The sequence below is a fragment of the Indicator indicator genome, chromosome 31 (genome assembly GCF_027791375.1).
Source record: "Indicator indicator isolate 239-I01 chromosome 31, UM_Iind_1.1, whole genome shotgun sequence".
NCBI lineage: Eukaryota > Metazoa > Chordata > Aves > Piciformes > Indicatoridae > Indicator > Indicator indicator.
In genome coordinates this window covers 12200857-12222560 of record NC_072040.1, presented here as the reverse complement: position 1 = coordinate 12222560, position 21704 = coordinate 12200857, and the positions used below count along the sequence as shown (strand labels likewise).

Below are 21704 nucleotides of genomic sequence, written 5' to 3'. Positions count from 1 at the left end.
CTGTTTGGTATTGGAAGTTACTGTGGATGGTGGCTGTGGAATCGTGAAATATTGGGTTGACCACAGCAAATGTGGGCTTCACACAGTGAGTAGATAGATACTCAAGTATCAGGAATGAGGTTGGAACTGGCTGATCTTTAAAGATCCCTTCCAACCCAAACCATTCTGTGGTTCTAACTGAATTGAAAGTGCAGGATGGTTTTGGAAACTTTTCATCAAATGCTCTTTTGGTTAGAATACATCAGACCCTAGGCACAAAAAAACCCTTCTCTTTTTCCTTGTAAGCTGGACAATTTAATTTAAGTAAAGCACATTCACACCTTTTATAATTAGTAGGGTATAAAACAGCAGTGAGTGAGTCATGTGGATCAGAGCTGCACATGCAACATAGGCAGAACTCAGGAATGGGTTTGGCTTTAATTAGCCAGACTTAGGTTTTCTTTCCTTTTTAAATCTTTGACTTCAACATTTCAATACTCTTATTAAATGTCTTTTAATTAATTAATTTCATGCAATCAAGTCTGTTAAAATTGCTCACAGATCTGCAGGCTGTTTAACAGAAAGCAGTTAAAAAAACCCCAACCCAGCCCTTTAAAACACTTTGTTGCCCCAGGCAAGAGGTAAGGTTAAGCCACTTATCATTAAGTATTTTTATGTTTAGTTTTAGTGAATATTGGCAGGTCAGCCACTGCCTGTAGTTAAGTCAAGGGCTGTAACATGTAGGCAGCGAGTCTCTAGCTAAGAGCTCTCCTTTGTTGCAGAGGGACACTGTTAGAAAGAACTTTCTGTTACTGTACCTAAAAGGACTTCTCCCCCTTGCCTTGCTCTGAGGGTCCCCCAGATTGTGTCCTATAGCAGCTGTCTGCAGGGAAGCTCCAAAGCTGTGCTTATCCTTCAGAAGGGAAGGGGTTACCCAAATCCTAGTGGTGCATGTGCAAGTCATTCCAAGTCTCAATTCAAGATGTGAAGGCTGATGGTAGACAGAGGAGGGCTGATACCTGAGCTGCATTGCTTTTGTTCATGCAGTGTTTGAGTAGATGAGGTGCATGGCACTGGTGAATTTCTCTGCTTTCACTGGGAGCAGAATCCAGATGTTGGTCACTTTTCAAATGCTAGCTGACAGAACCTGAACTGTAATGTTTCCTTTTGCACTGGAATGTGGGTGAAGATGGTAACCCTGTCAGGATACCTTTATTTTCTGTGACTTGCAGCCCTTCTGGTGTTCCCATTGCCTCAGAGCACTTTTAAAGTATCAGTGCCCTTCTAGTCCTGTCTAGTTCAGCTCTGTGTTCAGCTTTCATCTGACATCCTGGAGCTGGCAGATGCTGCAGATACTTGTCACCTGTTTGGTTTTGCAATGATAAGAAGGGTAACTGCCTCCCTGCCCTCCTGGCAGGCTCTGGCTGTGTATGTGCCATGCAGTGCAGCTCCATGATCAATGCTATATTTATCTGGTTACATAAACCATTGCCTTGCAGGATAATGCAAAAGCTGATGATGGCATTTTTCCTTCTGACTCCTTGCAGACACCAAGGACTTACTGTGCAGCTAACACAGAGGATTTGGAGGCTGTTATCCATCATGTACATGGTTTGCACCCCTCAGCTCCGTTCATGGCAGCCGGTGTCTCCATGGGAGGGTAAGCTCTTATGGAACACAGGTCTCAGCTTGGCTATGATGGTAAAAAGGCACTGAGGGAGCCTGACTGCAGCTTAGTGCTCTGCAATCATAGTCAGAGAATGGTTTGGGTTGGAAGGGACCTTAAAGATCAGCTAGTTCCAGCCTCCTGCTGTGGAGGACACCTCCCACCAGCCCAGGGTGCTCAAGGCCTCATCCAGCCTGGCCTTGAACACCTCCAGGCAGGAGGCAGCCACAACCTCCCTGGGCAACCTGTGCCAGTGTCTCCCCACCCTCACTGCAAAGAATTTCTTCCTCATCTCCAGTCTCAATCTCCCCTCTCCCAGCTCAAAGCCATTGTCCCTCATCCTGGCACTCCCAGCCCTTGGCAAAAGTAATTTCCCAGCTCTCCTGGAGCCCCTTTAGGTACTTGGAGGCTGCTCTAAGGTTTCTCTGGAGCCTTCTCTTCTCCGGGCTGCACAGCCCCAACTCTCCCAGCCTGTCCCCACAGGGGAGGTTCTCCAGCCTCTGATCACTCTCATTACCTTCTCTGGACCCTCTCCAGCAGCTCCAGGTCCTTCTTGTGCTGGGAGCCCCAGAACTGGAGGCAGTGCTGCAGGTGGGGTCTGAGCAGAGCAGAGGGGCAGAATCCCCTCCCTGTCCTGCTGCTCTCCCTGCTCTGGATACAGCTCAGCACACAGCTGGCTCTGGGCTGCCAGGGACCATTGCTGGGGAGTTTGTAATCAGCTGACACTCCCAAGGCCTTCTCCTCCAGGCTGCTCTTGAGCCACTCCTCACCCAGCCTATATTTGTAATCACTTCACACTTCAGTAGGCAGTGCAATACTTACAGTACTTTCTGAATTGCAGCTAACTTGGATTTTTTAGACAAAGGCTTTTAGAAATTCAGCATCTGGGAGGCTTTTAGCTCTGTGTCAGGGAAGATTGAAATTGGCCAACGTTTAAAAGTTGGGTGGTGGAGAAAGGCACAAAACACTGACAGGCAGATTGATAGCCAAACAAATGGGCAATGCAATCTTAGGAAACTATGGAGTCTGTCTTTGCAGCAGAGAGATCAAAAATAGGAACCAGAGCTAACATACCAAGTTTCTTAGCAACCTCTGCAAGTGACAAGATGTCAGTGTTTGGGTTCTGCATCATACGGGTAGGTGGAGCTGGAAGAGATGAGTGTGTGCTCTGTCTGGCTCAGAAGCAGGTAGTCCTGTTCCTGCAAGCAGTTTAGGTTGTGAAGCAGGTGGGACTCAGATTTGCTGTAGCCTGGCTGTTCTCCAGAAAGCACAGCTAGAACACACAATGGTAGCACAGTTGCTTAGAAAAATCTCTGCTAGAAGCTAGGAGCAAGGTTCAGGCAGCCTCTTTGAGAGGAGTTGGAGGAGAGAATTTCCATTAGGACCACTGCAGACACTGAGGCTTCCCTTCTGTGTGAGCAGTGTCTGGAGGGTGGGCAGCTGTAGCCCTGTGTATTGACATTCCTCTGCTGATGACTTGTGGGAGCTTTGGGATAGACACAGATCTGTTCAAGTAATGCTGTTAGTGCTAATCAAATCAAGAAGTCACTTGGAAGCCTTTAAATCAGGCCAGCCTTTTTCCAGTCATGCTGCTGGGATGTTGCCTGTCTTCAGTATGAAGACATTCAAGTCTCCCTAGTATGTCAGTGCCTGCCTTACTGGGAAGCCCACAGTTGGGCACAGTACTCCAGATACAGTCTTCTAAGTGTACAGGGCAGCAGTCTTTGCCCCAGACCTGCTTGTTCTGCCTTACAGCAGAGCACAGAATGCCCTTAGTTGTCTTCCCTGCTGCAGGCTGCATTGCTGAGCAGGCTCAGGCTGCCCAGGGTTTTGCCAGCAGAGCACTCCCTGGGCAGGGACTTTCTCCCAGGCAGACCCCTTCCACCTTCAGGATATTTCCTTGCTGAACTCACTCTGCAGTTTTTGTTCCTCACTTTGGTCTTCAGCCACTCTTGCTCAGCTTCCTGCTCAGCAGAATGTGCCACACTTGTGCTTGATGTCCACCTAGGGGCAGGCAGTTCTGCTAGACCCTTCCCGGACCTTTGCCCATCAGGCAAACATGGGATGCTGCCATCCAGATCCCTGACCAAATTAAAGCCAACTCTGAAGTGTTGTAATCCTACTTCCTACCTTCCCCATGCACTTCTGATCTTCAAAGTCCACCATCAAAAAATCTCAGCAGTCAAGACTGTTCTGCACCTTCCTGTACCTGGCAGTTTTTGCCTTCTGTGGAAAAGGTCCATAGAGCATTTTCCCTGTTGGGTCATTGCTCAAGTACCAAAAGATTGTGCTCAGTACTCTTCAGAAATCTGCTCTGCTTGTGCCTTGCTGTGCTGTTCCAGTTGATGTGGAGATTGTTACAGTTCACTGTGCCCAGCTTCTTCCAGCTCTCAAAGACTTGGATTCTCTAATTACTCCTCTTGATCAGGAGGTCTGTAGCAGACATCTCCATGATACCTTCTTTGTTAGCCTCCTCTCTGATTTTATAAAATCATAGAATTACTTCAGTTGAAAGAGACCTTTCAGCTCATCCAGTCCAACCCTTCTCTAACTCTCCCAAGGCTGGGGCTAAACCATGGCCCTCAGCACCACATCTCTGCCTCTCTGAAACACCTCCAGAGATGGGGATTTGGCCACCTCCTTGGGCAGCCTGTGCCAGGCTTTGAGAACCCTTTCAAGGAAGAAGTTTCTTCTGATATCCAACCTAACCTCCCCCGGTGCAACCTGAGGCCATTTCCCCTTCGCCTATCGCTTGTTACTAGGGAGCAGAGCCCAACCCCCACCTCACTGCAGCTTCCTCTCAGGGAGCTGTAGAGGGCAATGAGGTCTCCCCTCAGCCTCCTCTTCTCCAAACTGAACACCCCCAGCTCCCTCAGCTGCTCCTCCCCAGCCCTGTTCTGCAGACCCTTCCCCAGCTGTGTTGCCCTTCTCTGGACCTGCTCCAGCTCCTCAATGTCCTTGGAGTGAAGGCCCAAAATGGAACCAAGAACTCAAGGTGTGACCTCACCAGTGCTGAGCACAAAGGGACAAACAATCCCTGCCCTGCTGGCCACATCTTTGCTGATCCAGGCCAGGAGGCTGGTGGCCTTCTTGGGCACCTAGGCACACTCTGGCTCATCTTCAGCCACTGTCAACCAGCACCCCAGGTCTGCAGGGCAACTTTCCAGCCACTCTACCCCAAGCCTGAAACATTCATGGGGTTGTTGTGATCTGTTAGCTCTGAACTCTCAAAACCTGCAGCAAGAAAAGGTTCTGTGCATTGAGATGGCTTCTTTCTCTAAGGTGCAAACCCTCCTCCTTGTGTTTAAGGCTCTCATGAAGAGTGTTTTTGCAGCCATCATGTCTGCCTGTAAGTCTTTCATGTCTTTCATGCAATGCAGTCTTCTGTGACTACCCCCAGGCTGCTGCCTCCTCCTGGTTTCTCCCATGCTATGTTGGAGCATGAACTGGCACAGAAGCTGTGCTCAGCTGTGCTGCTTTCTCAGGGAAGTGTGAGAACCTCCCCCATGGTGCTGTCACTTGAATGCTTCATCAGGGCCTGCCAGGCCTTTGCTTCTCTTCAGATTTTGCTGAACCTAGTTAATAGCTCTTCCTCACAAGGTTAGCAAGCCTGCTGGCTCTTGCCTCAGTTGGCAGGCTCTCTCTCCCCAGCATGCAAAGCATCAGCCATCCTGGTGTGCTGCACAGAGCCCTTTCCTTGGGGATGGTGAAAGCCAGACATGCACCTGCAGGAGAGGTTTGTTTCAATGATGCCATCCATGCTTGAAGCACAGTAGTTCTTCATGGGGAGCTTCACCGGTGGTGCATCATGACAGCAGAACTAGGAGCACCCAGGGTGTAGCAGGGGAAGCAGCAGAGCTGCAGGGCTGAAGCTGCAGTGGAAGCCTCGGTCCTCAGCATTATTTCTGTCCTTGGATTAACCTGGTTCTGGTATCCTAAATAGTGATGGAGTCTGCTAGGATGGCACAGGGCATCTGTGTTGTGTTCCTGGCTTTTACCTCTCCTTCACCACTGGGTGATTTTAGGCAGGATGTTCTACCTTCTTCCTGCAGTATGTCTGTGCAACCCTGCCCCACAGGAGACTGCAGATTGTACAGAAAGCTGGAGAAGCCTCTGACCATCCACATGGGGAGTGTTTCCATGCTGCAGAATTAATTGGAGCACTTACCAGTTTAAAATTAAGCAGGAGCAGAGAACTCACCAGGGGCACATTGTGAAAATCATCCCCTTGCCTTAATCTTGCAGCAGCTTTTATCACCTGTCCCTTGTCAGGAGTGCCTGAGTCACCTGTGAACCTGCCCAGGACACAGCTGCCCACTGCACCATTAAAGGCAGCATGCACTTCACAGAGCTGTAAATGCCACTGAAAGCCCAGATGTTGTGATGCTGTTCTTTGGAAAGGGACTTGGTGTTCCAACAGAAAGATTCCTGAGTCACTCTGGCACATTCATGCTGTGAACTCTGACAGACAAGCTCCTGCTTCTCCTCCTCCTGCAACTTGCTCACTGCTTCGTGGGTCAACGTTCTTCCAGGGCAGAGGCAGTGACTCAGTGCCTCCTGTTCTGTGGGTGAGAGGCAACATGTGGTACCTGGCTCCTGGATGGGCCACAGCTGACTTTCCTTGTGGGCTTTAGTTGTGTGAACTGGTGGCAGGAGCCCACCCCCAAGTGCTGTTTGCTGTTCTTTTGCTGCTGGTTGCTACCAACTGGCAAATCTTTGGTGACACCACAGACAGGTTTCCCTTTTGTGCTGCTGTCCTGTGATCTAATAGGTAGTGCAGGGGGTGAAGTCTCTGTCATAGCAGCCTGGTTCATGATGTTTTTGCTACAGGTTGCTGTCTCCTGAAGCATGATAGAAGAAGCCAAGGCACAGGGTTTTGGTGGTCCAGGGAGCTATGTTAGGTTGTAGAACTTGGAGAGCTTTGACTTAAAAGCTTGGTATGAAACTGCTGGTTGCAAGCTTTGGGGTCTCAGGCAGTAAAGTAAGACCTGCAGCTTTTCTGTTAGTAGTGTTGGGTTTACTATCTTCCTGCTATTTTCATTTTTCTTCACTTGAGGAGTCAGGCACTGCTCAACTCTCCCCTTTTCCAGTGCAACTACAGATTGGCGGTAGGCTGCAAGCTGCACTTGGGGCAAGGGCAAACCTTCCACTCCCAAGAGAGGCTGATGGGGAGGCAGGTGTGCCAGGGGCAGCTTGTGTTTGTCAGATTGCCCAGGTCAGGGAGATTAACAGCTTGTAACATGGCAAAACTCACTGGCAGCTTGGGCACACCTGCTCCTAGAGTCAGATACAGTTATCTGACCTTTCCTCCCTTTAGTGATGCAGACAAGACTGGTCCAGCTCTGCATACCTCTAAATGCACGCCCTGCCACATCCTCTGTGGTGCACACAGCTCCTCTCTGACAGCAGGGAGGAAGCAGACTCCAAGAGCCTTGGGTTGGTTCCATTGACTGCCTCTTAGAAGCATTTGGTACAGCTGGAGGGCTGAGACAAGCAGCTCTGGAGAAGCAGACAAAGGGTGGCTGGAGGTTTGCTTTACCTGGGAGCAAACACTTTGGTAGTTTCTGTGTTTCTGTGTCTTGGTTTAAGGAGTGAGAGCTCCTTAACCTTTCTCAAAGGAGTTAAAGAAAACACTCCACAGAGGATGGGATAGGCCTGGAAAGTGTAAATGGAAATGCAATTCATAACTACACATTGCAGTGCAAAGCATATCAAATACACAAATCCATAGAACATACCAAGAAAAACCTTCTCCCCGTGCCTTAATACCCAGACCTAAGTGCCCCCCAGTCCTCCCCCCATACCTCCTTACATTAGGCCCAACCAGGCCAGGATTGCATAGGCAAAATTAGCCAAAGCACTCAAGGCTGCAGACAGGCTCCAAATCCCCCCCCATACTAGAGCTAAAGCTCACAGGTTCCTAGGAGCAGAGAGAAGAGAGATAGTAGCTATAGAGCCAGCTTATAAAGAGACAGCAGAATGATGGGATAGGATAGCAATTGTACACATTCTGCTCCATCCCTGGACCCCTCTGGTCCTCTTGGAAGACTTCTCTATGGCTCTTAAAGGCAATCCCACCTCAAACCATAACATTCTGTTTTTCATTCCTGTTTGCAGCATGCTCCTTTTAAATTACCTGGGCAAAACTGGCAGAGACACTCCCCTGATGGCAGCTGCAATCTTCTCTGCAGGCTGGAATGTGTTTGAATCTGTAGAATCTCTGGAGAAGCCACTGAACTGGCTTTTGTTCAACTATTACTTGACTACTTGTCTACAATCCTCCATCAGCAGGTGAGTTGCCTTCTGAGCTATTTAGAATCATAGAATTGTCAGGGCTGGAAGGGACCTCAAGGCTCATCCAGTTCCAACCCCCCTGCCATGGGCAGGGACACCTCACACTACAGCAGGTTGCTCACAGCCACATCCAGCCTGCCCTTAAAAACCTCCAGGGATGAGGCTTCCACCAGCTCCCTGGGCAACCTGTGCCAGTCTCTCACCACCCTCCTGGGGAAGAATTTCTTCCTAACATCCAATCTGAATCTCCCCACTTCTACTTTTGCTCCATTTGCTCCCTTTAGCAAGGTGGTAGGATGAGCTCTGCAGCAGGTACAGTGGTGCTGGCAAGATGAATGCTGTCACAACCCTGCACCTGGCTGCTCTCTGTGCATTGCTCCCTGAGTTTTGAAACCAGAATGATCTTTGCCAGAAAGAATTGTCATCAATGTGACTAAACTTGGGTGCTCCTCATGGGTCTTGGCACAAAACCAGTGTGTTGCTGTCTTTATGGATGAAATGAACAGATGCTTTAATTTTTTAGACACAATATTGATTTTGAGCATATGTAAGTGTAACTTTTAAGTTGCAGAAGCAAGGAAAGGACTAGTTCAGCCTTTGCTTTATAAATTCAGCCTGCATTTTGTACTCCCAGACACTGAGTTCTCTTTGCCACCTTTCTCATGGCTAGTGCAGATTTTTCCTGTGCTGCTGGACGTGCTGCCTGTGTGTATGAATGAGCAATTCTTCTGCTCTTGGAGTCCAGACAGATTTTTAATATGACAGAAGAGGAAACCCAAGCATGTTCTTGTTAGGGAATGATTTGTCTGTAAAGCAGAAGACTTCTCCACCTGGCTATGTAGCAACACCCAAGCCCTCCAAGTTTTCTCTCTTGCTTTGTAGGCATCGTCAAATGCTGGAGCAGTTATTTGATATGGACCTGGTGATGAAGGTATGTGACAGTGCTGCTTCTGCTCTAGCTGGCTGCTGGTCCCCAGGTGCTAACATAGTTCCCTGTCTGAATTCTGTCCTTCAGGCTAGAACTATAAGAGAATTTGATAAGCAGTTCACCTCAGTCATGTTTGGCTACCCTACCATTGATGATTACTACGAAGATGCCAGCCCCTGTCGCAAGCTCAAGTCCGTAGGGATCCCAGTGCTGTGTCTCAACTCTGTGGATGATGTCTTCTCACCAGGCCATGGTAAGTTTAGGCTTTTAAGAATATATCCATCTGTCTGTGCAGTCATTAAGACAAACAACATGGGTCTCAGTTGCTTCTCAGGCTTAGGTGTGGAGGTGTCTTTAGGTGTTGCTGTGACACAGAACCAAAGCCTGTGAGCATGGATCAGTCCTGCAGTTTACTAACAGTGTAAGACACAAACCAGCTGCTGACAGAGACCAGAACGCAGAAGCAGCTGGGGAGGCCAATCAGCAGCCATGAGTAGACTTGTGAGATCCTGCCTGCAGCACTGCCTCCAGTTCTAGTGCCTCCAGCATAAGAGGGACATGGAGCCGCTGGAGCAGCTGCTCCTCCTCCAGAGTAGGCCATGAAGATGATCAGAGGCTGGAGAACCTCCCCTATGGGGACTGGCTGAGAAAGTTGGGGCTGTGCAGCCTGGAGAAGAAAAGGCTCCAGGGAGACTTTAGAGCAGCCCTAGGGGGGCTCCAGGAGAGCTGGGGAAGGACTTTTGACAAGGACTTGGAGTGACAGGATGAGGGGCAAAGGCTTTGAGCTGGGAGAGGGGAGATTGAGACTGGACATGAAGAAGAAATTCTCTGCAGTGAGGGTGGTGAGACACTGGCACAGGTTGCCCAGGGAGGCTGTGGCTGCCTCCTCCCTGGAGGTGTTCAAGGCCAGGCTGGATGAGGCCTTGAGCAAGCTGGGCTGGTGGGAGGTGTCCCTGCCCATGGCAGGGGGTTGGGACTGGATGAGCTTTGAGGTCCCTTCTAACCCAACCTGTTCTATGAATCTGTGAGAATAAAGAAATGTGCAGATGGGGTGTGAGCTCTCTCACTCTAAGGAAGGTATCAGCTGTGTTGTGCTCTCAGAAGCCCCTGTGTCTGTTCACCAAGGATGAAGAGAGTCTGTGCTGAGCAACATGGGTGCAGATGACTGCACTGCAGACACAGAGTTCAGTGGAAGTCAAACAAGCATTGTCTTACTGCCATTTTTCAGTCCAGGCCTTACAAAGAGTGTCTGGGAGTTGCTTGTGTTTCAGTGCCACTTCCAGTGCCTACAAATGAAAAGAAAAAAATGTTGCTTAGCCTGTAGGGCTGTGCTGGGGTAAGGGAAGAGATCTACACCTGCTGAGCTCTTAGAAGGAGCCTCACTGAGATTAATAAAATCTTAAATAGAAAATGAAGCAGCAATATCAGCTAGTAGCAGGCTGAAGCCTCTGGGTTCTCCTCTCTTCCTGTTTTCTGCCAAATTCATGATCTTAATCAACATTTTGCTTTTGATCTGAAGATCAAACCCAGTTGCTAACTGCCTTAGAAAAAGATGCTTGTTCCTGCAGTCTGTGTATGGGGCATAGTGTCTGAGGAGAGAGGGTGAACCAAAGCTTGTGTGGAGGAAGAGCACTGCAGTGAGCAGCTGTTGGAGGGGACAGGCTTCAGCAGGGAGCACCTGACACCTCTAAAGGTAAAATTTATCCACTTGGATTGATTTCAGGGACATTTTCTTCTGCCACCACAAGTCAAGTGAGATTCTTGTAGTATGAGTCATAAAACCAAAGCGAGCAGGGAAATGGCTCAGAACAACAATGGGAGGAAGGAATTGGAAGAGGCTCTGTGTGCACTGTTCATCTGTGCACAGAGCTCCAGCACCTGCAGAAGCAGGCACACACCTTGGTGTTCATAGGGTGGGGACCTGTGAGGGGCAGGTGTGACAAGGAGAGCAAAGGGCCACTCCACTAGAGTGAGCTGGAAACAGTCTGACTGCATCTCCTCTTCACCAAAAAGCACCTGTGCTGTGCATGAGCAGTGGAACAAGCTGACAGCCACCTAATCAAAATGGTTTTCCCTAATACAAAGGAAAAAAATGTGACTTTGGCTTAGCCAAGCTGCCTCTCAGCTAGATGGGCCAAAACAGAGGCTTGAACAGACCTGGGCCAATGTAGCAACAATCTTCCAGAACACTGCATTCAGCTTCAGCAGGTCAGGGACTTCCTGTGACAGAGTGAGGCCCTTGGTATTTTCCTGGCCTCTCTGGCTTGGGTTTTTTTCCCTTGAAATTGGCTAGTTGCTGTTTCTGTTAGGAGCATCCAACAGAGCTGCAGCTCTGGAACCCCCAGTACAAGAAGGACATGGAACTGTGGGAGAGGGTCCAGAGGAGGCCATAAAGATGATCCAGTGGCTGAAGCACCTCCCCTATGGGGACAGGCTGAGAGTTGGGGCTGTTCAGCCTGGAGAGGACAAGGCTCTGGAGAAACCTTGGAGCTGCCTTCCAGTACCTGAGAAGGGTTCAGGAGAGCTGGAGGGGGATTTCTAACAGAAGCCTGGAGTGACAGCATGAGGGGTGAGGCTTCAAACTGGAAGAAGCTGAATTTAGATGAGACACTAGGCAGCAATTCTTCCCCATGAGGGTGGTGAGGCACTGGAACAGGTTGCCCAGAGAAGCTGTGGAGGCTTCAAGCCTGGAAGTGTTGAAAGCCAGGCTGGATGAGGCCTTGAGCAAGCTGGGCTGGTGGCAGATGTCCCTGCCCATGGCAGGGGTTGGAACTGGGTGACCTTTAAGGTCCCTTCCAACCCAAACCAGTCTATGTTACCATGTCCTTGAGATGAGAGTGGATGGGACCCTGAAGTCTGTGTCCAAATACAAAATCTGCACAGTGATTCTGAAGACAAATTTTTGTAGGTCTTATGACTCTGGGGATGACTTTCCCCACGGTGCTGCAAGGTGACTGCTCTGCTGTGCCATGCTTCTGCTGGTAAGTGTCTTAGGGAACAGTGGCTTCACCTCTATATTTAGCTCTAGCTCTGTGGTTTCTGTTCTGAAGCAGAGTAGTGACTGTGGCAGGAGCAAGCTTGCTAATGAGCACCAGGAACAGCAGCAGTGGCCCAGGCAGTGTGCCTCTGTCCCTGCAGGATCTGCTAACCTCTCCCTGCCTGTGGTTACTGGGACTGGGACCTTTGTTAGCTAGATCAAAGGTACTGTCTCTTAATTGTGGAACACAACCTCCTGCTCTCAAGAGCCAGCCATGAAATCCAATCTGAACACAACAGCTTTTTATTGTGAGAATGGTCAACCACTGGCATGGAGAGCTTGGGGGTCTCCATCTATGGAGAGACCTAAAACCTGCTTGGATGCACTCTTGGGCATCTAGGTTGAGCAGGGAAGTTTGACCAGAGATTCTCAAGGGTCTCTTCCAGCCTCAGGACTTCTGGGGCTGTGTGGTTTGACTAGCCAAAAGATTTGAGTCCCCTAGAGTACAGCTGTGGCAGAAGTTTCCTCCCTTGAAGCTGGTTTTTAACAAGAAATCTGACTCCTGGTGAACAGTGGAGCACAGGAGTGGTCTCTTGGCTGAGATTAAGCATCAAACCTATCAGATGCCCTAAAAGTCCTGCAGTGCAGGGCAGGTGAGGTAGAGCACCATGAGGAACCTGAAACAAGAGGTGTCAGAGCTGGTTGCAGTGACTGTCTGTACTCCCTGTAACTCTGACCCTAAGCAGCCTTTCTCTGGGCAGGTGTCTGGGTGGTAGCAGTAATTTATTCCTTGTTCACAGAGTTAATGCTGCTGGCTGTCAACCATTGTCCTCCTGGTGACAAAGCTTACCTGAGGGAGGGCCAGGAGGAGCTGATTGGCAGCTAACAGCATGGCTCTGTTACATCTGCCTGCCCTGGGCTCCTTCTCTCTGTGCCTTGCACCCTCGCTGGGAACCTCATGCTGGCAGCAGGCACAGGGCTCCCTGGTTAGCAGCTGGGAAATGATGGTTGCTGCTGTCACTGCAGCTCACTCACCTCCACACTTCTGCAGCTGCCTGGTGTTAGCAAACATGAAGGGCTGGTGCTGGGCTGGGAGGTGACTTTGTGCTGGCAACTGCCTTGGTTTGTCTGTGTGGACAAGTCCAAGGCTCTGGCAACCACAGGCAGTTTCCAGTCAAAACTCTATCATGGATTCAAAGCCACAGAATTGCTTCTCAGCCAGACCCCAGCCTTTTACCAGCTTTGGGGACTGGTTGTGTCATCTCAGACTTCATCTGTCCCACTAATACCTACCAGCTTCTAGGCTCCCTTCCACCTTTGTTACAGAGAGCTGTAGTTTCCAGCAGCTGGGAAACTGGCCTAGAGATGTCCTTAGGGAGAAGGCTGTTCCAGAACTCCTTAGGGAGAAGGCTGTTCCAGAATTCCTTTGTGTTTAAACATCCTTTCTAAAGCCAGCCACATCCAGCTTCCTACAGCAGAGCTTAGGGAATGCAAACCCAAGTCAGCTTTGTTGTTGCACAGCACGGACCTAAAGAGACACTTCCCTTAAGCAGTGTGGCTGCTGTAGCCTCTTACTCCCTGGTCATTTCCTCTTAAGCAGCCCTTTGGTGCACTTTGCTCTCAGAGCTTGGCAGCTGATTGATCTCTAGTCAGGTTCTAGAATGCAGTCCTCATCTTGGCCCGCTCTAATGGAAACGAAGGCTGCAGGCTGCTTCTCTTGCTGTCACTCATGGACATGAGCCACTGCTTCAGCTGACAGGGCCAAGGCAGCCCTTCTCTGTGAGTGTGAGCAGTAAATCAAGCAGATGGAATGGCAGCCTTCATGGTCAGGGGCACGTTCACCTTTCCATCTGAAGTGGCCTTTTTCTCCTCAGTGACTTTAAGCTGTGTATCAGGTTGCAGTTCACTCCCCTAGCACTTAGCTAACTGCCTTGTGCCCAAGGTGAAAGCCTGTCCTTGACACCAGGTACCATGGCAGCTCCCTCCTGAGCCAAAGGAGTGCATGGCTGGAGCTCAGCTGGACTTTGTATTGAAGCCTCTGAACCTTTTCTGTCCCTTTGAATGCACGCTTGGCTCAGGTGTTATTTTCCGTCCTATGGGGTAAAGAGCACAGCTGAGTGAAGCTGTCTGAAGAGACCAACTGGCCAGGGAAGGGCCAGGGAGATAACACTTAGGGTAGAGTGTGAACCAGACAATAAAGCAGGAAGTCTGCCAGCAGTGACTTGTTGAAGCTGGTGCTCAATGGATGCTCTTCTTTGCTCTTCTTTAAAAAACACTGTTGGCAAACATACAACAAATGCTTTGGAATCAGGTGGTTCTGCACAGGAGCAGGTCTGTGCCTGCTGCCTTAGACAGCAGTACAGAGTTTGGTCAGCAGAAACATAAGTACAAGGTTACATGTGGACGACAATCAACAGGAGCATCCTGAAGCACACCATCCTATATCCTGCAGTGCAGCACACCCCCTGCTCCATCCACCAGCCCTCCCCCCTGCAGGGGTTGCTCTGCTCTCTTGTGCAATGTGTTGCATTGTAGCAGTCCCTGGAAACAGCCCCAGGCAGAGCACTACCAGCACTGCCAAGCAGCATTTGCATTTTGGCACTGGAGAGCAGCACAACACATTCAGGTCCCTCCTGAACAAGAAACTCTGCTGGGGAGGAGTCACACAAGTGTTGGCTCTACCAAGACCAAGTATGCCAAGGGCAGGCTGTCCTGTGCTCCACAGGGGAGCTAAGAGCAGAGAGGCACCAGCAGGTCAGGCTTGGCACCTGCTAAAATCCTGACTGCAGAAGGAGCAGGTGACTGCCTGCACACTCAGCACAGTGCTGCAACATTGTGTGGCAGAATCCTGCTGCAGACTCAGTGAGACAGAGAGACCCTGAGGGTGGGGAAGATGATGTTTGTGAAGACCTGTGTGTAGCTCACACCCTTCCTGGTACAGAAGATAACCAACAGCCTAGGAGGCAGCTGCTGTAGCTGTGTGGGGGCAGGCAGCGCATGGCACCCACTGCAGTATTGCCACTCAGCTTGAGAATCAATAATTAGCCACCAGCAAACAGATCTGAGAGATGTCACTGCCCTGGCCACCTCAGAATGGCAGCTGGGCAGAGGTCACAGTGAGCTTTGTCTGTAAGGGCTTCCCCAGCAGAGGAGACATTCCTTGTCCTCTCTTTTCCATACCCCCAGCTGAGCAGTTTCTTGCTAGCAGTTTCTTCCCCACCTTGGCATGCTCTGACAGGGACTGAGTGTTGTGTTTCTGCACCATATTAGCCAGAGAAGTGTGCTCAGGCCAGGGGGCAGCTGATTCTGAATCCCTTCAGATCCATGGAGCTCCCAGGCTGTCTCTGGTTCCTGGAGCTCAGGCCTGTCTCTCCTCACAACCCCTCCCCATACCCTTGCTTTAAGCCTATCCATCAGTCCCCTCAGTCACCAGGGAGACAGCTGCAGAGTGGCTGTGGAAAGCAAGATTCAGTGCCTAAGGCAGCAATGGAGGCTCAGGCTTGAGTCTGATCCCCACCTCCCTACTAGGCCCCTGTTGAACATGGTCCATGTGCCACCAGAGGGGAGAGCAGTAGGGGGCTGGGTGCAGAGAAGTGGGCAAGTTCCCATGCAGGTGGCAGAGCCTGCCAGGACTCGTGGCCACTGTCCTTGAACACAGCTCCAGGGGAGCCAGGTCAGAGCCTGCTGGGCAGGCAGCCAGAGCTCCAGATGAACACCTGCTGAGTCTGGGTGGTGGAGGTGATGCCTGTGTTGGATAGCAAGAAACAGCACCTTGTCTGCATCTCTTGGTGGCAGCTGGGCTCTTCCCCATCCAGGCTGGCAGCCCCTAGGCTTTTATTTCCTTGGCTTTCCTTTGGAGTTTTTGCCTCAGTGGTGCATCCAAAGGCCCAGATAATGCAGCTAGGATCTGCACTTTTCCAGCTGATCCAAGGGTAAGTCAAGGACTTCCTGTAGAGACAGTGAGAAGGACAATTTCTTCCACCTAGTGAAGGATCAGAGCACTTGCTAAATGCTGGTATCTAGCTGCTGCTAGGGGCACACAGCTTGCATTCGTCCTGGCCTGCATCAGCAATGCTGTGGCCAGAGGGAGCAGGGCAGTGATCTCAGCCCTGTGCTCAGCACTGGGGAGGCCACACCTTGAGTGCTGGGTTCAGTTTTGGCTCCCTCACTCCTTGAAGGACATTGAGGAGCTGGAGCAGGTCCAGAGAAGGGCAACACAGCTGGGGAAGGGTCTGGAGAAGAGGGCTGGGGAGGAGCAGCTGAGGGAGCTGGGGGTGGTTAGTGTGGAGAAGAGGAGGCTGAGGGAGACCTCATTGCTCTCTACAGCTCCCTGAGAGGAGGCTGCATTGAGGGGGGGGTTGGGCTCTGCTCCCAGATAGCAAGTGATAGGATGAGAGGAAATGGCCTGAAATTGTGCCAGCGAAGCTTTAGGTTGGAGATAAGGAAAATTTTCTTCACCAAAAGTTTCATTGGGCACTGGAACAGGCTGCCCTGGGAGGTGGTGGAGTCACCATCCATGAAGGTGTTCAAAAGATGTTTGGATGAGGAGCTTAGGGCCGTGGTCTACCAGCTGTGTACAGGGAGATGTTAGGTTATGGTTGGATTTGACAATCTTGAAGTCTTTTCCAACCAGGCCATTCTATGAATCTGACTTTGAAAGGGGAAAAAGAGTGAAAGAAATGAGTAGCAGAGAATCTCCTCTAGTTTGAAGAAAATCCTCATTGCTCTCAGGAGCTTGGTCTGTGCTCCACTCAGGGCACAGTCAGGTGCCTCATGATATGAGCAGGAACCTTAGAGCACAACATTCATACAAGACACAAACCCTGCCATGGATATGAATCGTAGAGTCCTAGAATGGGTTGGGTTGGAAGGGACCTTAAAGCTCCTCCAGTCCCAACCCCCTGCCATGGGCAGGGACACCTCCCACCAGCCCAGCTTGCTCAAGGTCTCATCCAGCCTGGCCTTGAACACCTCCAGGGAGGAGGCATCCACAGCCTCCCTGGGCAACCTGTGCCAGTGTCTCACTCTGAAGAATTTCCTCCTCATCTCCAGTCTCAGTCTCCCCTCTCCCAGCTCAAAGCCATTGTCCCTCATCCTGGCACTCCCAGCCCTTGTCAAACGTCCCTCCCCAGCTCTCCCGCAGCTCCCTTCAGCTACTGGAAGGCTGCTCTGAGGTCTCCCTGGAGCCTTCTCTTCTCCAGGCTGAACAGCCCCAACTCTCATCTGAATTGGAAATGAAATTGTTGTCTGGCAGTCACTGTTCAGCAGAGAACCACTGACCACTAGGTGACAGGGAACAGCTGTCTGTGTCCTGCAGATGTTTGCCCTCCCTCTCTGTGTCCTTTGCCCATTTCAATTCTGAGCCCCCCAGGGAAAGAACTTTCTGCCAGGTGTCTGCATGGGCTGGTGTGAAGGTGCAGGTTGGAGATGCAGCAGGTTGGATCTGGTGATGATAACCCAGGATAATAGATCCATAGATTGACAGAATACCAGCTTGGAAGGGACCTCAAGGATCATCCAGTCCAACCTTTCAGGGTAGGAACAGAGCTGAAATGAGCTGGCTCAGCACCCTGGCAGGCTGGGCCTTGACACTGTCCAACATAGGGGAATCCAGCAGGGGAGTTTATTCCAATGCTTCATAGTTCCAATGGTGAAAATGTGTTCTGGCACCCACTTGGAATCTCCCCAGCAGCAACTTGTGCTGCTCACCCCTGGTCTTTGCCATGGGACTCTACAAAAGGAGTCTCTCTCCTCCTGAGAGCTGCCCCTTGTGTGCTTGTACTTGGTTAGGAGGTCTGCCCTCAGCCTTCTCCTCTGCAGGCTGAACACACTCAGCTCTCAGCCTCCCCTCACACAGCAGGGCTGCCAGGCCTCTGAGCACTCTCCTGGCCCTTCTCTGGACCCTTTCCAGCCTGCCCCCATCCTTCTTGTACAGCAGGGACCAAGCCTGTGCACAGTGCTCAAGGTGCAGCCTGCCCAGGGCTGAGCAGAGTGGGACAAGGACATCTTTGTCCCTGCTGGTGACATCCTTACCAGAGCCATCCTGCTGGCTGGCTGTGCCACCACAGCACACTCTGCACTCAACCTGAGCCTTGGGTCCACCAAATAATCTTCAGTGTTGGCTGAGGGGATGTCACACAGACTGAATCTTACTGTGACAGTAAAGGGTTTGTGCCTGGAGTGCCCTGCAGAAGGGGTGGGATTCACAGCTGGGGGCCCAGCTCTGCCCTTTTCCAAAGCTGAATATTGCAACACAGGTTAAACCCAAGAGGTTTGCTGGCCCTGCCACTGCCCCTACTGACACCAGATCACAGGTTTGCAGTTACATGCTGCTGCCCCATCCCAGGGACTGAGAGAGAGGTGAGGCCCAGTGACTTCTGGAACTTTTACAGCAGGCAGCAAAATCCCCCCCAGAAGGTGAGTTCATGAGGAGAGAAATGGCTTTGCACAGAATCACAGAATTATTGAGGCTGGAAGAGATCTCTCAGATCATCAAGTCCAGCTCATGACCCAACACCACCACATCAACCAGACCATGGCACTAAGTGCCACATCCAATCTTCCCTTAAACACCTCCAGGAATGGCAACTCCACCACTTCCCTGAGCAGTCCATTTTCAGCAGCTGTGCTTCTACCCCTGTGGTACAGTCACAGAATCACAGAATGTGAGAGGCTGGAAGGGACCTCCAAAGCTCATCCAGTCCAACCCCCTGCCAGAGCAGGGTCACCCAGGGCAGGTCACACAGGAACACATCCAGGCAGGTTTTGAATATCTCCAGAGAGGAAGACTCCACAACTCCCCTGAGCAGCCTGTTCCAGGGTTCTGTCACCCCCACAGTGGAAAAAATGTTTCCTCCTGTTTCCATTGAACTTCCTATGGCTCCACTTCCACCACTGCCCTTTGTGCTGGCATTGGGCATCACCCAGCAGAGCCTGGCTCCAGCCTCTGGGCACTCATCCTGCACATCTTCATCAACAGCAATGAGGTCACCTCTCAGGCTCCTCCTCTCCAAGCTTTAGAGCCCTCAGCTCCCTCAGGATCTCCTCATGAGGAAGATGTTCCACTCCTCTAATCATTTTTGTGGCTCTGTGCTGGATTCTCTCAAGCAGTTTCCTGAGGTCCTTCTTGACCTGAGGGGCTCAGAACTGGACACAAGATTCCAGATGTGGCCTCAGCAGGGCAGAGTAGAGGGGCAGGAGAACCTCTCTGACCTACTGACCACAGCCCTTCTAATCCACCCCAGGAGTCCCTTGGCCTTCTTGGCCACCAGAGCTCATTGCTGGCTCATGGTCAACCTCCCACCTACCAGGACCTCCAGGGCCTTTTCCCTTCACTGCTCTCCAGCAGGTAGCCCCAACCTATCCTGCTCCATGGGGTTGTTCTTTCCTAGGCAGTGAAGCGTATGTCCCTGTTGTGCACATTTAATCATCATTAATAAGTGACACATTGAAGAGAAGCTATTCAGTGGATGCTATCTCACAGAAGCAGGACTTACAACTTCTTCCCCTCCTTTTCAGCCATCCCAGTGGAAGCTGCCAAGCAAAATGCAAATGTGGCTCTGGTCCTGACGTCCTGTGGAGGCCACATTGGGTTCCTGGAAGGGATATGGCCCAGGAAGTGCACTTACATGGACAGAGTCTTCAAGCAGTTTGTGCAGGCTGTGTTTGAGCATGGGAACAAAATCTTTAGCATGTAGCTTTGGACCACTACTCTAGCCCAGAGGCACATTCTGACAAGGGCAGTTAAGCTTAATGCACAGATTTTAACTCCTGTAAGCCAGCAAATGGATGAAGTCCATTACTACATGCAAAAATATTTTTTGCCTAAGATTTTGTAGCAAGGAACTAAACTATTCTGTTGTCACTTTTATATTTATTTTTAATATGCCTTACTAAGAATGACCTTAAATGAAACAGCATCCTGCATCCATCAAACTGCACTTAACCAAAAGCAACAAGCAAACAGATGCTAAGTCCTCAGCCTTTTAGTTTCAAGCAGTACATATTTAGGAGACTTACTTTAGATGGCTATTACTATTGGAATGGCAGCACTCAAAAATAGCAATAGATTCTCTTGGCACAGCTAGGCAGTGCGAGTTGGCCCATCCCTTAGGGGTGAAAACCTGAAGTTATGGCAACAAAAGAAGCAAGGAGCACAAAAGAAGCAAAGAGAAGATCTGTTTCTTAAAAGGAGTCCAAATTGCAGCATGGCTTTCCAGAGCATTAGCCTGAAACCTGCTTTTGCTGTTCTGCTCTGAGAGTATTCCTAGTTAGGGCTAGCTTTTGGTTTTTGCACCATGCCAATGTCATCCTTGTCTTACATGGTTGGTTTTTAAACAGCTGATTTCTAGTGTTTACACATAACCAAAAGGTTCATTTTAAACAGTACTGTAACACCTTCTGTCATGAACAGGCATCCTGCATTTCCAGGCTCATGTAAAGCTGGGTGTAGTGTAACACGCCGTGGAACTCGAGGATTCTCTCTCTTGTGTTCATATTACCCTGCCAGAATATTTCAGTTGTCAAGAATAAACATGGGAACATCAGGAAATGCTGATATCATCTGCTTCAAATTAACAAAGAAAGAAAACGGGATCCAGCCCTTTGTCTCTGCTGTTGTTTCAGATCATTTCTAACCAGCTACTCAAAGAGAGCTGGGCTGGAGGTGGGAGCCTCATCTCTCTGCCTGATCATTTGTCAGCACTGCAGCCTTTGCAAAGTCATTTCTGCTCACTGCAGCATTTGCAAAGTCATTTCTGCCCTGGTGGCTACTGTGGGGCTGACCGAGGCCCTGCAGCTGTCCGAGGCCCTGCAGCAGAGCGAGAGCAAAGCAGAGCTCGGAGGAAACAGGTCAGCTGGACAGAAAGTGTTCTGAAAGGGTTGGGAAGGCCTCAGTGAGAGCATATGAAATCCTAAAGGCATTTCTGCAGCTTCTGTGGAGCTCCCACCTTGTGCTGAGTGCTGCTTTGGGCCCAGGCAGCAAGGAGGCAGCAAACTTGCCTCTGCAGTTTTATTTTTACCTTTTGAGCAGGGTCAGCACAAGGAACTGTGCATAAAAAAGCAAGTCAGGTGTCAGGCAGTACCTGAGGAGTCCTCTGGAAGGCGTTTCCTAGGAACAGCAAAGGGAGAACAAAAATACTTCTTTAGAAAAAGAAACTGGGGCATGGCACAGGAGAGCTGCTCCTGGTCCATCAGGGCTTTCAGGTTCTGACTTCTCAGACAAGCACTGTCCCATGCCCAGATGACAAAGTCTGTCTCTGGTGGCTTTTTCTGTGGTTATGGAAATGAGACTTGTGAAAGCAAACCAAAATGCTGTGCGTGTTGCTGCAGTCCATGGAATCAGTCTGTCAGTCGGGTGCCTTATTTGTTCTTGCATTCGTTCCCAGGTTTTATGTTGATCCAAACCCAAGGAGCAATAAACAGTGTATTGAGCATTGTACTTGTAAAGCTGCTGGGGGCAGCATCCAGTGTTAGTAAAGGTAAAACCACTGACATTTAAAGCAGACCTTCCTGTTCAAATAAAAGTAACGTGGTTAATGGCAGAGCTGCTGCCTCTTGGCACTGTCTTCTTTCACTTAGGGCCAACCTCAGATCCACAATCCCCTACAGACATTTATCTCTAAAGCTATAAAGTTAGGGGGTGGAGGGAGCTGTCCCCAATGGAAAGTGGTTTTCCTTACATAGGATCACAGGATCTTAGGGGTTGGAAGAGACCTCTGGAGATCTTTTGAGTCCAAACCCCCCTGCCAGAGCAGGCCCATAGAATCCAGCACAGGTCACACAGGAACACATCCAGACAGGGCTGGAAAGGCTCCACAGAAGGAGACTCCACAACTTCTCTGGGCACTCTGCTCCAGGGC

At 50.3% G+C, this 21704-nt stretch overlaps 1 protein-coding gene across 1 annotated transcript in view; it reads left to right on the top strand.

Annotated features, from left to right (window-relative positions):
- Window positions 1–21381, top strand: part of ABHD3 (abhydrolase domain containing 3, phospholipase) — a 43172-nt gene extending 21791 nt beyond the window's left edge. Inside the window, exons 7-11 of the mRNA XM_054394669.1 lie at window positions 1527–1639; window positions 7763–7936; window positions 8822–8870; window positions 8955–9120; window positions 19363–21381. Coding sequence (XP_054250644.1) covers window positions 1527–1639; window positions 7763–7936; window positions 8822–8870; window positions 8955–9120; window positions 19363–19541 — 681 coding nt within the window. The 3' untranslated portion in view covers window positions 19542–21381. The remainder of the gene's footprint in view (window positions 1–1526; window positions 1640–7762; window positions 7937–8821; window positions 8871–8954; window positions 9121–19362) is intronic.
- Window positions 21382–21704: the final 323 nt, after the last annotated feature.